This window comes from Glycine max, chromosome 5 (genome assembly GCF_000004515.6).
Source record: "Glycine max cultivar Williams 82 chromosome 5, Glycine_max_v4.0, whole genome shotgun sequence".
Classification (NCBI taxonomy): Eukaryota; Viridiplantae; Streptophyta; class Magnoliopsida; order Fabales; family Fabaceae; genus Glycine; species Glycine max.
In genome coordinates this window covers 31,693,424-31,707,378 of record NC_038241.2, presented here as the reverse complement: position 1 = coordinate 31,707,378, position 13,955 = coordinate 31,693,424, and the positions used below count along the sequence as shown (strand labels likewise).

At 31.3% G+C, this 13,955-nt stretch overlaps 1 protein-coding gene across 1 annotated transcript; it reads right to left on the bottom strand.

Annotated features, from left to right (window-relative positions):
• Positions 1-7,160: 7,160 nt before the first annotated feature.
• LOC100819133 (uncharacterized) lies at positions 7,161-12,716 on the bottom strand. The gene is made up of 5 exons (XM_003524042.5): positions 11,265-12,716; positions 10,435-10,730; positions 10,258-10,347; positions 7,743-8,486; positions 7,161-7,639 (listed from the first exon to the last, which is right to left on the bottom strand). The coding sequence occupies exons 1-5, from the start codon at positions 11,368-11,370 to the stop codon at positions 7,619-7,621; spliced, it is 1,257 nt and encodes a 418-aa protein (XP_003524090.1). The 5' UTR covers positions 11,371-12,716; the 3' UTR covers positions 7,161-7,618.
• Between the last annotated feature and the right edge of the window lie 1,239 nt (positions 12,717-13,955).

The following is a 13,955-nucleotide window of genomic DNA, read 5'->3' as shown; positions in this document are numbered from 1 at the left end:
GATAAACTTATATAAAAATATATTTAAGTCATATTTTTATGAAATAATCCCGAGAAGAATTTTTTTTTTTTCCCCTTTAGTAGAAAGTATACTCTAGAGAGAAACGGACGCGAGTAATAGGAATGGTTGTGTCCAGTGTCCAGTGTCCAGAGAAGATGGCAAGTCAACTTTTGGGGTCTATTAGACTAGAACACTGATATTGACATGGTAAAAGAAAGCGACGAATCGGAGATTTTTTTTTAGCTGAGCAATTAATGATGAAACAATTTTCAAGGTTATGGGGGATTAATCTTAGTTGTGAACTAGATTTTAATTTCAGCATAAGTAAATCTTAGTTAATTATAAACATTGATTTTCAACATAATAGATAAAATTGAGTCATGAACATAAATTTTTCAAGTTTATGTATAGATTTTTATAATTTTTCAACTCTATAGGTTTCAACTTTCATTAGCCTCCATGCATGCATGGTTGGGTTGGGACCATGCATCCATGGACTCTTAAGCACGGAATAAGAGCTTGTATTGAATATAATTTTTTCCTTCCTTCATCACACACACACATGAGACACCGTTGTCGGGGATGGGATGAACAACCAAATATGACTCATACGACATTAAACAAGCTAAAAAGTAATAATACTTGGTGATTTTACCAGGTACAACAAAAGAATATTAATTTCATGCAATATACAGGTTAGGCTTGATCTAATTAATTAAGATTCGTGAGGAAGTATATATGGATTTTTTTTTTCTTTTCCGGTATATATATGATTTGGAAATACAGAAACCAAGTCATCTTTTAATTCTAACAGTGAAACTGTGAAAGATCTTACCCTTGATAAGTGATAAGAGCAAAAGAATGTTCGTACGTATATGAGTAGCGCAACCTTCAACCATGAATCTCTTTTAACATCACACTTTTACTACACAATAGTAAAAAGAAAAAAAAGGTAACATCATAAAAATTGTGAAAAATTCACCATTTCTTAAGCCATGTAATTCCAATTTCGTTCAAATGCATCAGAACGTAGCAAAAACTTGCTGATCACTTGCATGTACTTAGACATGTGATCAATGGTTGGTATAAGTATCCAACCTAAGCCATGTTAGCGAAATGCTTCAATCTTTTCTTGAATTATTTTTGTGTATACTCCATAAAATGAATGGTTGGTATTAAGTATCAATAACCCCATAAAATCGAAAAATTATTAACTAAGTAGTCTCGGACAATCACTTATTTATGGTCTGATCAATTTTTATGAGATATGAATTTAAGTTTATCAAAACAAAATAATAATATTTGATTATTGTCACATATATAGAGATTAATTTAACATCATAATAATTTTTTGAACTACTTAATAATTTCTCCCAACCTACATCTTAATTATTTCCCCCCATTAGTATTAAATTATCAAGTTAGAAAAAAGAATTGTCTAAGTAAAATATAAAATTTTATATCCCTCAAGACTCGGTAGTCAAAATAAAACCATAAAATACAATGTCTAACAATTGAAAAAAAGCGATTTACAAAAAATAAAAAAAAATTGAAATAAAGCGATAACCAATACACTTGGGTTTTTTCCCACTGGTTTTATTTATACGTGAGAACAGTTCAGTTCAGTAGTATATATGAATAATGATGCAGAACTAGAGAAATGGCTGCGGCGCCGTTTGCTGCCATATAAGTCCACGCATGCACGAGCTTGTGAGCTGTGGTGATGAAAGATGATAAATGCCTCACATGTCATTGTATAAACCTAGCTACTTATACAAATAAGCCCCACAATTTCCGTTTTTGATGGAGACTCTTCATTTAATTCATGGTAGTTGTTGATGAATTTCTTATTAAATTTGTTTGGTGTGTATACATTTAGTAGATCTACGAATCCATAGTTTGTGAGGTTTAAAGATTAGCAAAATGAGTTTGATTTCTCTAATAAATTATTTTTGTGTATACTCCCCATCAAGAGTAGTCGAATTCTAATTTAGAGAACCCACCAATTAACTGTGTTAAACTTAATTTGTTAAAAAAAACTTAGACGTACTCTATGCAAATAAAGTTAATTAATGTCACATGCAATAGAGTCTATGTAAATAAATAAAGCTAACTTTATTGAATGTGAATTTAAAAATATCATCATTAGAAAGTGGGAGGAGGGAGTGTGGTGATGGAGATGGAAATATAGGAGATTACTTTTCAAATGGGAGGAGGATATGGTGAATGGGGGGAAAGCTTGTTGAACACTGCAAATATAAACATGAGTGAAATTAATAGTGGGTTTGAAAGGTGAAATCCAGTGAAATTTTCTCAATCAAAATTAGTATATAAAGTGTTAATGAATTCTATTATGTTCAAGATTATTCTTTAAAAATCTCTGGGAGAGGATTATACCTACAAAGGCAGAAGCATTTGTGCGGAAGTTAACTATAAATTGTATTCGATCCCTCTTTGTTGAATTTACTCAAAAGGTATCACACAAAGGAGGGATCAATTCAATTTTTTTTAATGTGATTTCTTTTCTAAGACTTTGGTCTGTAACACGCAATCCAAAACTAAAGAAATAGAGTAATCACACATACACAAATTAAGACAAAGATTTAATAGTAAAACTTATTTTATCTTATTTTAAGGAATATAAATTTATATAAGTTTATTATGCTTTTATATTGATTCATGTGTCCTCTCAATTGATAGGGGGTAGATTTTTATTTGCTAATGTAGAACACAAAAAGAACAAGAAAGGAAACTAAGACACTCCAAGAGTGTCACCAACAAGGATGGCTAAAATATATAGCATCAAGGGATAGATCTCAGCTTCTCTCTTGACAAATTTGAACAAGCATCCCAATCCGCCAATGAGTTCACGACTTCATTCAAATCTCGAGGAACATAGGCAAAAGACACTGTCTAATTTCTTCTGACTGGCTGCTTGATGAAATTGGGGAGTGTCTTTTGTCTTAAAACTCGTGTTGATTTTTACTACGAGATAAGTATAATTTTTCTATAAATATGTTTTAAGATTGAAAGTTTTATCTACTTTAAATTAGACATCACTCTCTTCTCTAAAATTTTGTATAACAAAAAACGTAGACAATCCATTAGGTTCAGCCCAGCAATTGGGGTTTTTAGAATTTGAATAATTTATATGATCCTAAATTCAATACTCATTATGATTATAATTATTATTAAAAAAAATAGATGGAATAAACATACCGTTGAAAGATATTGTATTTTCTATGGATATTTGAATAGATAAGAGTTGACTATACTAGAAATCATTTCCACAATTTGCTATAAATTGACTTCTAATTTCCACTTGGTTTGGTTGCTGAATGTTGACACGTTTAAGGGCAGTATGTAAGCACATGGTATGAACTTGGTTTCTGCAAAATTGTTAATCATGAATTTGAGATTATTTATATAATTTCTTTATTAATTAAATATATAATAAAGAGAGAAAGAATGAAAAGAAAGAAAAATATATAGTAAAATAATTAATGTAACAAAAATAAATAAAAATAATATTTAAAAATTATATAAATTATGTACTCCACTCGTAAAAAATATGGATTATTAACACGACTTCATGTAAATTCACGTATCCCCGCGGCCTCGGTCAAGTACCCTACCTAATTTAAAGAAGAAAAAATAAGTTTAATTCAAATGTCCTTATATTCCCAGGTATAAAGTATAATATATATTCTAGATTTTTCTTCTTTTTTTTTTTTGCTTTTTAAGAATATATGTAAAAATATAAGCATATCTCAACCCAAGTAACCCTGGGTCCCTGACCTAATAAATCAGTTTCAGATCTGGATCGAGTTTTTATTAAAATAATTTAAAAACCAATTAACCCAATTTTGACCCAATATATGACTTTTATGTTTCTAAATTAATTAGTTTTGTTATTTTTATATGTTTTAAATAGAATTTATTTGAAAGATTAAACTGATCGATAAATCTCTACAGTTTGATTAATTAAATTTTATATTTTTGTTGACCTAGTATTTGTGATCTGGCAACCTCTATTTCCTCCATCGTCACTTTCTCTCTCATTTTCTCGCAACATTGTTTCCTGAAAGCATTTGTCACGAAATCCTCACATCCCGTGCTTAGGGATGGTAAATTCGCCTCTGATGAGATCCGATCAGTATCTGTTAAAATATTCACATACAGAAAACATAATTACTTGTTTATTAGGATTAAGAATGGGTGAGTATTTATCCGCAATTTTGTGGGGGAAATGAATGCAGGTATGAATATCTTAAGTAATTAAAATATATTAAGCATATAATTTATAAAATTATATATATTTTTTATAAAACAATAATTATATGATTAATAGTAACAGTCTAACAAAGAATAATGAACCATAATTTAACCTACCTTATATTATTTACATTCTATTTAAGTATATTTAATTATTATTTACTTTATGTATAAATTGATAACTTTGTTGGTAAGTTCTTTTGAGATTCACTTCTAACTGTCAATTAATATTTTATGTTTTTTTGTGCTTCAAATTAGAAATATATATTTTTACTTATTTAATGACTTATCATTACAAGATTAGATGATTATGTTTATAATATTATTTATTTATAATTAAAATTTGGACGAATCAATATTATATTTTTAATACTATATTTGGATTATTTAAAAGTAAAGTTTTAATTTACTTGTTGTAATGTTTTTAATAATATATTTCTATTGATGTAGTACCTTCGTATATAAATAAAGGAGAGATTGTCAATGAGATATTTGTATATAAATATTCAATCATTACGATTGTATAAAGGTGAGGATTAAAATTACTATCATATGAATATATGTATTTTTTTTAACACAGAAATGGAAATTACGAGACTCTATCCAAACCTATCCATTGACAACCTAGCTATGCTTAATTTATTCGCAAGAAAAATTTAGTATGCCTTAGTGCCGAAGCATGAAAATAGAAAAAGGAATTTTTTATCTATAACACAAGTTCCGGTATGCTTCCTACATACTGCACAGTGCTGGTGTTACACCTAACACTTTTTGAAATATTCTAAAATATACATAAATCCGTAATAGCCTAATTGCGAATTCATAATGACCTTACCTCCTCATCACTGCCGCGCTGCCGCGCCAACTCCGCTGTGTCGCAGCACCACCACCTCCTCACCACCACTGCCGCCCTTCGCTCCAACCTCGCCAGAGAGCGCCTCCCCCTCACGCCGCTCGATGTGTTCTTTTTCACTATAATTGTTGGCTTTATTAGAAAAACAACAGGTGCAAGAAAAAAATTCCTAAATTACATTTATTTAAAGATGTGCAATTAGGAGACGTCAACAATTTCTTATTTCTGTTTATCAAAATAAAAATATTTTCTTATTTCTAATTCTTAAATTAAAAAATACTTAAGAGTTAAATTAAAACTATGAGATGATCATACTAAAATATTTTGTCCTCAAATTGATAAGGTTGGATCTTACCTTGTAATCGTGATACTATATACTGTATATACAAGAATTTTTACTGTATTATTTATTTTTTGTCAGGTTTATATACCGTCATTAGTTAAAAAAAAAAAAAGAAAAAAGACAACCTTTTGTCATCCCATTCCAATGTTTAGAGAACGTTTTGCTTTACCTGTGCCACATCCCCCCAACATCCACATCCATGTCAACGTGATTAGAGTCATTATTGGCATTAAACTACGGTTTCCTTGAATTATATAATCCACTTTCATACTAAGGACACAATAACATATTCAATTAATAATTATTCGTGTATTCAGTTCATTTGGCGGCTAACCAGAACTAGCAAGTTTGAGTTCCTGGTCTATCATTGGAGAATAGTTTCTCATGGATAAATAATCAATTTTATGACATAAGCTGAAAATGGATCCACTTATGTCTTATGGCTTTGACCATGAAATGTGCTTTTGCAATGATGACATTGGAATTTGGAGCAAATGGAATTCTTGTTGGGGGTAGGTGAAAGTGAAACTAATTGTTGCACAGCACAATGCACCCCCGAATTGCATTATTGTTCAACAAATTATGGAAATACCATTTTAGCTTCCTAAGCAAATTAAGAATACGACTAAAATAATGTAAATAAATAAATGAGAAATAATTTTTATCTTGTCTAGCTTTTAGTGTTGAGTTGAACTATAAAATTGTGTTCTATAAGTTAGAGACATGAATTCAAGAAAATCTCGTGGTCTAACATCTTAGGAGAAAACAAACTCGGTGGCTGATGATAAGACTAGTCTTGGCAAGAACTTTTGCTGTCTTGCCAACGTGGCCTAATTTCTTCACACAGGCGTGAAAATTTATATAGACAAGGTTTATTATGTATATCAAAGTTTACATAAATTGAACATTTATAGATACGATCCATTTATAGATACGATTTTGTAACTGACATTTGTATTTTTAAAAGAACACATTATGCATTAAAGTAGATTGGGAAAATATCAAATGTTTTTTTTTTAAAATTAGACAAATGTTATTTAATTATTGTGCGTTCTGATTAAGGAACTAAGAAGAAGAAAAATAATTATTAGGATGTATAAGATTGTGTTGTTTCTGATTTGTTTTACACTCTCCTATAATTTCTACTTTAAAAACTTTCTTATTTTAATTCTTTAACTATTTGTCCTTACTGGTTAGCAAAATCCTTTGAATTATATGAAATTAAAACGGTTCAATAATTGTTAATCATATGTCAGAAAATAATTTTCGTACAAAAAAACATCATTAATCATACTTGGGGAAATTATTATATAGATGGTGAATAAAGCGGCTCGGGAGTCTTACTTTTGGTATCGAAGCTTGTTTTATAGTACCACAAATAAAATGATTATGGAAGTTCTAATTCATGATACAAAGATAAAATAAAGAAAACAGAATAAGGCATTAAGGCATTGTCACCATAAAAGTCTTACATATACGGATAAGTGGATGCACTACCACGACTATTTCAGAAGAAAACTAAAGGCTAGGAAAGAACAAAATCAACGAATTTATTGATCTTTTTTCTTTTCTAATATTAATCAAGTGTGGGGGTTTCTATAATCCTACTTGAAACTGTAGCAGTGTATATATTTTAACAAATATCAATAATAAGGAAGGGAAAACAAATTAAAAGATCAGAGAGGGAAAGAAAAAAGAACACATGCTCTTTTTCTTCTTCTTTGTTTCACTGTATACTATTCTACTAGCAGGGTCCTATTAAACAAAAGGAAATTCATCTTTGGTATCTTCATTTTCTCCTCATGCTCAGAAGTTATATCCAGCATGATTGTTTCACTAGTTCTTAGTAAAGAGTCTATGCTTTGCCTATATATTAGTAGCCTTGTTCTGATAGAGCTTTCCAATTAACCAAAAGGAAAATCTCCTTATCTAACAGCCAACTTCCACTAATTTAAACACTCATGCTCCTAAAGAGATATTTAAAGCACATTTTTGTCTCATCACTTTCATATTCCAAATCCTGCAATATCATGCTTCTAAATTTTGAACATAATTTACTCATGGCGCTCCACCATATCCCCCAGTATTCGAGTCAAGTGGCTGTGTAATGCATAGTGTTTTTGACGCATATGTTGGAGAATATTTGATCACAGCTTCAATTTCATGTACTGCATGAGGAAACAAATGCATAGGTCATAAAAGAAATCATTTAACTGCAAACATCATTACAAATTAAGCATAGCAAAAAAAAAGTTCCAAAAGAATAATAACCTTTTCATAGAAGTCTTGTATCTCCTCTTCAGTGAGGCCTTCATCATATTCATCTCCTGCACTTTCCTCCCAGCCAAGCGAACGTAAAAATGCAATCTCATCCTCATCTGCATAAGGAAATGGGTTGCTGCTATCTTGCTTGTCACTGCTGCTTGAAAGTTTCAAAGGTTCATTGGCAGCATTGCCATTCTCAGTAATTGTGGAGCCGTAGTCAGTCAACATGTTCACAGCGGATGTATCCACTAAAGAGGCATCTCTGGACTCCAGAATGGGACAACTAGAGACACTCCTTGTGCTGGCTTCAGACTTCTCCAAGGCACAAGACATGTCAATAGGCAAGACATCAGAACAAGGTTTTTCCACGGAACTCTTCCTTGAAAGATTCTTGAAGAAATCATTCCTGCTCTGGATAGGAAAAGTAGGTCTCTTTTCCAATGTTATCCATGCAGAAGGGGTTGAATTGTTACTTAAGCTCCTAGAGGGAGCAGATATAGAAGTGGATCTAGTGGCACCAACTGGACTAAGAACTACTCTACTATTGGGACTTAAGTTGTCCTTTGAAGCTGAAGACACACCATTCAACTCTCGTGAAGTACTGACATTAAGGGAATTACCAGAACTAATTTTCTGTATATCTAAGTTTAGATGAGCACCATGTAAAGAATGATTGGGTCGACGTGAATGGGAGAAGGGATACTGCTGCTGCCCTGTCTTGACCTTTGATTTCTCTGAGGAGCTAGAAACCTACAATATATATATGTATATTCCTAAGTTAGAAATATATCAAATACTTCCTACTATAATTAACTTCTAGCTAGTGATGCTAATTTTCCTTACAGCTATTAACTTAAACTGCATAGCAGACCACAAATTCATGGATGTCCATGCAAGTTTTAAGAGCTTAATTTTTATTTTATTTTTTGGTACAAGACTTGTCTAAAAAGTTGCTTACTTCCAAGAAATAAGAGTATTAAGGGTGCTCCCAGCATAGCATATATTAGAAAATACAGTGGATAAGGAGTTTTTTTGCTAAAGTATGGGTCATAAATCAAGCATAACATAAGAGGAATTCAACTGTTATAGTTTGGTCATGTACAACAGAGAGAGACAATCCAAATCAGAAAATATAAAGGGATTAAGTAAAGAAAAAATTGGGCACACAGAAAAGATAAAGTTGAAAAGAACAAGATACTAGACATTGTTTTATGCAGGCCAGTCCAGTAAAGGAGGTATCACATAAAAATCTTAGATGTTTCAGAAGTGAAACAAGAAAGATAACTTTATAACCAATGTTAATGAGACTATGACTGTGTTTGGCTAAATATGAGTTCTTAAATACCGCAAGACCTTATAGTCAAAAGTCAAAATCTGTAACATATTTAGGGCCTTAAGATTTAATACTGATTTTTTTGCAAAAATAAACAATAAGCAATATTTACAACAATAGGGTTACCATCACCATAATCCCTATCACCCTCTTCCCAAGATATTTGAAAGGGAGAGTAATCAAATTTTCTCACCACCTCCATGCCTAAATTAGTTATAGCATTAAAAACCTGTAAGTGCTCCCAAATGGGAGATTAGAGTAGACAACTGAGTGTGTTTGTCTTTATACACTGCATGAGTTCAATCTCTAGCAATCATTATTACACAGAATTGATTCAGGTTGTACTCCTAAACTTTTCATGGGTAAGCTATTTATTGATTAAGGTGTTGATTGAAAATAAGCATATGCATCAAAGTAGATTGAAATTTAGAGCAATTACAATCCAACCTCAGTTAACAAATGTCTGGTGTATTATCCCCTCATAGTTGGGTCACTATTCCTTTGATTTTTCCTTCTTATTAATAAGGGGAAAGTGGGAAGGGGTGAAGAAATGCAGGGCAGCCTTCTTATAGTCTTATGACTCTTATCTAATTTTCATGTGTTTACTCTTTCTGTGCAAGTGAGCATTGAAAGGAATGATATACAAAGAAGAAAATTAAGGATATCATGTCACGTGGACTACAACTATCAACTCCACAATAGTTCAAAATCAAAGATAATTATAAAAGCATAAAGCCATTGTATCTGATGTCATATACTTCCCCTTAGAGAGTAAAGAGGAGAACGACATCATCTATCCACAGTTTACTAATAAGAAAAATATTTATTTCTAGCAAGGCAAATGACAATAAATTGAGTTAAATAAATCTAAACTAAAATCATTCAAAAGTAAGCACCGCAAATGGGTACATATTTCTTTAACACTTCCAAAATAATTCATCAATTAGATATAACTAAAACATAGAACAAGAAAACTGGAAGAAAATATATTTTACATATGACGTGTTGCTAGTTTAGCAGATTCTCAGGAGGAACATCAATCATGATGCCACATATAGATGTACCATGAAATTTTCTATTGCACATAAAACCCTTAAGGTGTAGAAATAATAAATCAATATAAATTAAAAGGGAATGCCTTTCATAACTATATTATTTAAGAAAAAAGAGGCAGAAGAAACACCTTACCAGGGATCTTGGTGTGGATGGTGTCACAGGGATTAATAACCTAGATTGCTTAAGGGCCAACTCTTCAAGCTTTTGAGTACTAGCAGATAACTGTAAGGAAAAATACACCATGAGAGTACTGAAATTCTGAAAACATTTCAACAAACAACTTAAAATAGAATTCAACATCAAACACACTTGTGGTGAGTGAGAGCGAGGTGGACCCTGAGCCAATGTCTCGGCCATACTGAGGCCCATTGTGCCCAGAGTAATAGAAGATGTGCTTGTAGAAACATTATACTGATGCATCGTCATAGCCTTGATACTGCTTCCAACTGTCATAAGAATATCATGTGATACTGAGGTCAGGCCATTACCATCAACTTTCTCCCAGTCTGTATCCTGCCAGCTTCTCTCAGAACTACTATATGACCTTGAGTGGCCAAGACCTTTGCTACTAGAACTCCATTGACGACCAGAATAAGCAATATGATCTGACACAGGAAGGATATTTGAAACAAACAGAACTGTTCATAGATGTTTATTTCCATGATGCCATATATTGGATGACAGTATCTTGCCAGACAAAACATTTGGTGACTAAAAATATCATACATACATGATGAATCAAAGTAAAAGGTTTCACTTTTGGCATAAAATATGCCACACTTTGAAATAACTTCACTCGTATGTGTAGGAGAAAAAGAAACAAATGTGCATCAGACCAAAATTTATGTTGAAGAAAATAAGAGTGCAACAAAATTTCCTTTCTAATGCCCTATCAAGCATTAAAATATTCAAGAGAATTTCCCACTTTTTCATGGGAATGGATGGAAAATTGGATACAATCATGAATCAAACTTAAAGCTACTTCCTGCCCCATATTACTTCTTTTTCTTTTTAACTAAAGGATAGAAAAGAAAAATGGGATCTCAATTTTTTCTTTCTTACTTTTCCTTCTTTTATTTTTAAAACAAAAGAACATGTTATTAACAACCAGGTATTCAGCACTAAGCATAAATAATTACCAGAGTATGGTGATGATGTGAATTGGTTGTTTATACCAGCCACCCTACTATCATTTCCACTGCCTTTCAACCATTGTGGTACTAATGAATGATCACTTCCTTCCATTACTCATATCAAATGCATCAATCCTTTTTTGCGGATGGAGTCAATTTGTGTTTCAGTATAAGCGTCTGAATTATGTGAGCAATTGCTTTCTCTTTTTCTGAATGACCAATCCAATATTTCATAATATCACTCTGTTAAAACCATTGTTGCAAAAATAACCCACTTCTCACAATTATTCACAAATTGAAGCCTTCCAATCCAAATTCCCAATTTACAAGTGATCAAAACTGATGTTCTGCACACTGCAATAAGAAACTGTTCACTCTTTCTCTATGTACACATGTACACAACTCACTGAAGGCTTGGTGATGAAGAAGGAACTTCAATCAAGAACAATATCCCCCATTCTATACACACTTAAACCATTGTGCCCTCAAAATAATCAAGGATTTGATTTCAGTTTCAACTCTCAAGTTCTTGTCACATGAAGCAATTTGCTTTATCAAAAAAGAAAATAGGCTAATGGAGACTTCTGAATCAGAGACACAGAATACAACAAAAAAAATGTTATATTATAAGAATTCCCTGCCCTATGTAATCACAAGCCTAGTGTCTAATCCAATATAATTAGTCATTAATAGAACCCCACAAAACCTTCAAACAATCAAGGTTTAATAAATCCTCCAAAAACCAAGAGAGAAGAACAGCAAAAAGGAGCAGCAAGCCACGTATAACAGGCAGAAAAACAGAACTAAGAAACCATCAAACTGAAGGATTAAAAAGGAAAAAAAGAACAAAACAAAAGAATCAAACTTGTGGGAAACACAAGTCAAACATTCTCAGCCATCATCAAAAACCAAGCACCACCCACCTAGTTGTTCCTCAATTTGAGGAAATAGACCAACGAAGTGACATGGGGTACATTGTACGGAGCTACAATGAGAAAGTTAAAGACTTTGGGAGGCAAAGAGCGAAAGAGGCCAAAAGGGTTGTCCTAGTTTCACGCAGAGGAGCACGCAGTGAAGAGGAAGAAGAAGATTTTTTGATTGCTTGGAGAAGAGGACAAGGATGTAATCGGAAAAGGGTGACAAAAAAAGAATGAACTTGTGTGAGGGTGGGACTCTGAAAAGTATTAAAACTTAAAAGGGCGGTGTTGAATTTGGGTTTTTTGGTTTCATGTGGTGTGCTTCTGCTTCACCCACCAGTCACCACTGCCACCTTGTATTGTTGTTGTGTTGTAAATTGTAATTGTAAACATCGTTTGGCTTGTGCTTCAAGTATTTGTTTGGTTTAGGCATTTTCCTTTTGGCCGAAAAGATAAAGTACACACTAATTAATACTACTAACCTCGTGGGCTTCGTTCCATCCGTTGTCTATGCATGATTAGTTCCCAACAAGATGAACAAAAAAGGTTTCGTTAATGTTTTGGTCTCGGTCCCAATTTTTAGTTTTATTTTATATATTTAAAAATATTATATTTTAATTTCTGTAGCAACAATGCTTCTGTACGATTTGGTTTTGTTAGGGATGTGTTTGGTTTGCATTTTTATTTTTTATTTTCATTTTCTGTTTTTTTTTCCTATTTTTATTTTTTGTTTTTATTTTTTGAAAATTATTTTTATTTTCAAAATATTATAATTCTAAAAATATGTTTAGTTTAACTTCTTGTTTTCTGCTTTTAAGAAATAAAAACACTAAAAATGTGTTTTTAAACAGAAATGTATTTTTAGATTTGTTTAAAATTATATTTCTTGTCACCGTGTTTTCGTTTTATCCAAAATGAGATTAGTGATTTCAATATTTTCAATGAAAATAAAAATAGAAAACAACAAGACTAAACAACCTCTTAAATTTTTAATGATATAAGATCGCAATGGAAGCATAGGGTTAAAATATAGAAAATGTTATTCGACTAAAGAGTAAAACCTAAATAATTTTTTATGCTCTTAAAATATTAGTTAAAAATTAAAATGAAAAATATTTATATTATATTACAAGAGAATGTAAAAATGTCATGGACATCTCAATAATTTTTTTTTAAATTTCTTAATCAATATCTTAAAGATATTGGTTAACATTTGTTACAAATTTTAGATATAAAAACCAAAGGAAGTTGGTGCAAACATTTGAAAAACAATTAATTAAACGAAAACAAAATTATAAAAAAAACTAAACCAAATCTTTAAGGCTGCATTTTATTAAGATTTTAAAATATTATTTTGTGATAAAAATATCTTACCGTATTTAATTTAGATTTTAAAAGATTATGTTTTTATCTTAAAAGATCCTTACGTTACACCAGCACTACCAAGTAATCATATTCAAAATATTGTCCATTTTGACGTTTGTTTGAGATTTATAATTTTGTCCTTAAAAATGCCTCAAAGGATTAAGGAACAAAAATATTTATAAGTTACTTTTAATCTCGACTTTACGGGGTTAGGACTTAAGATGCTTTAGAATCACTTTCCGCATATGGCACCAATGTTAGGTGGAGAAATTGCAAATTTGCTTCAATGGCAGAGATACAAATCGTTGTATTTTTAGAATTATCAAACAGTTATAAAAACGATTGTTCAAATTTGGTGATATTCAATAAATAAAAAAATTTACAAGTATTAAAAAATCTTTTGGTATTAAAAAAA

Bases quoted from the DNA above. Each gene is read 5' to 3' on its own strand.
- LOC100819133 (XM_003524042.5), bottom strand. From the start codon at position 11,370: ATGGAAGGAAGTGATCATTCATTAGTACCACAATGGTTGAAAGGCAGT. The intron at 10,348-10,434 runs GTGTGTTTGATG...TTTTCCTTACAG, and splicing joins CTCGCTCTCACTCACCACAA to TTATCTGCTAGTACTCAAAA. The intron at 8,487-10,257 runs GTAAGGTGTTTC...TATATATTGTAG, and splicing joins CATCCACACCAAGATCCCTG to GTTTCTAGCTCCTCAGAGAA.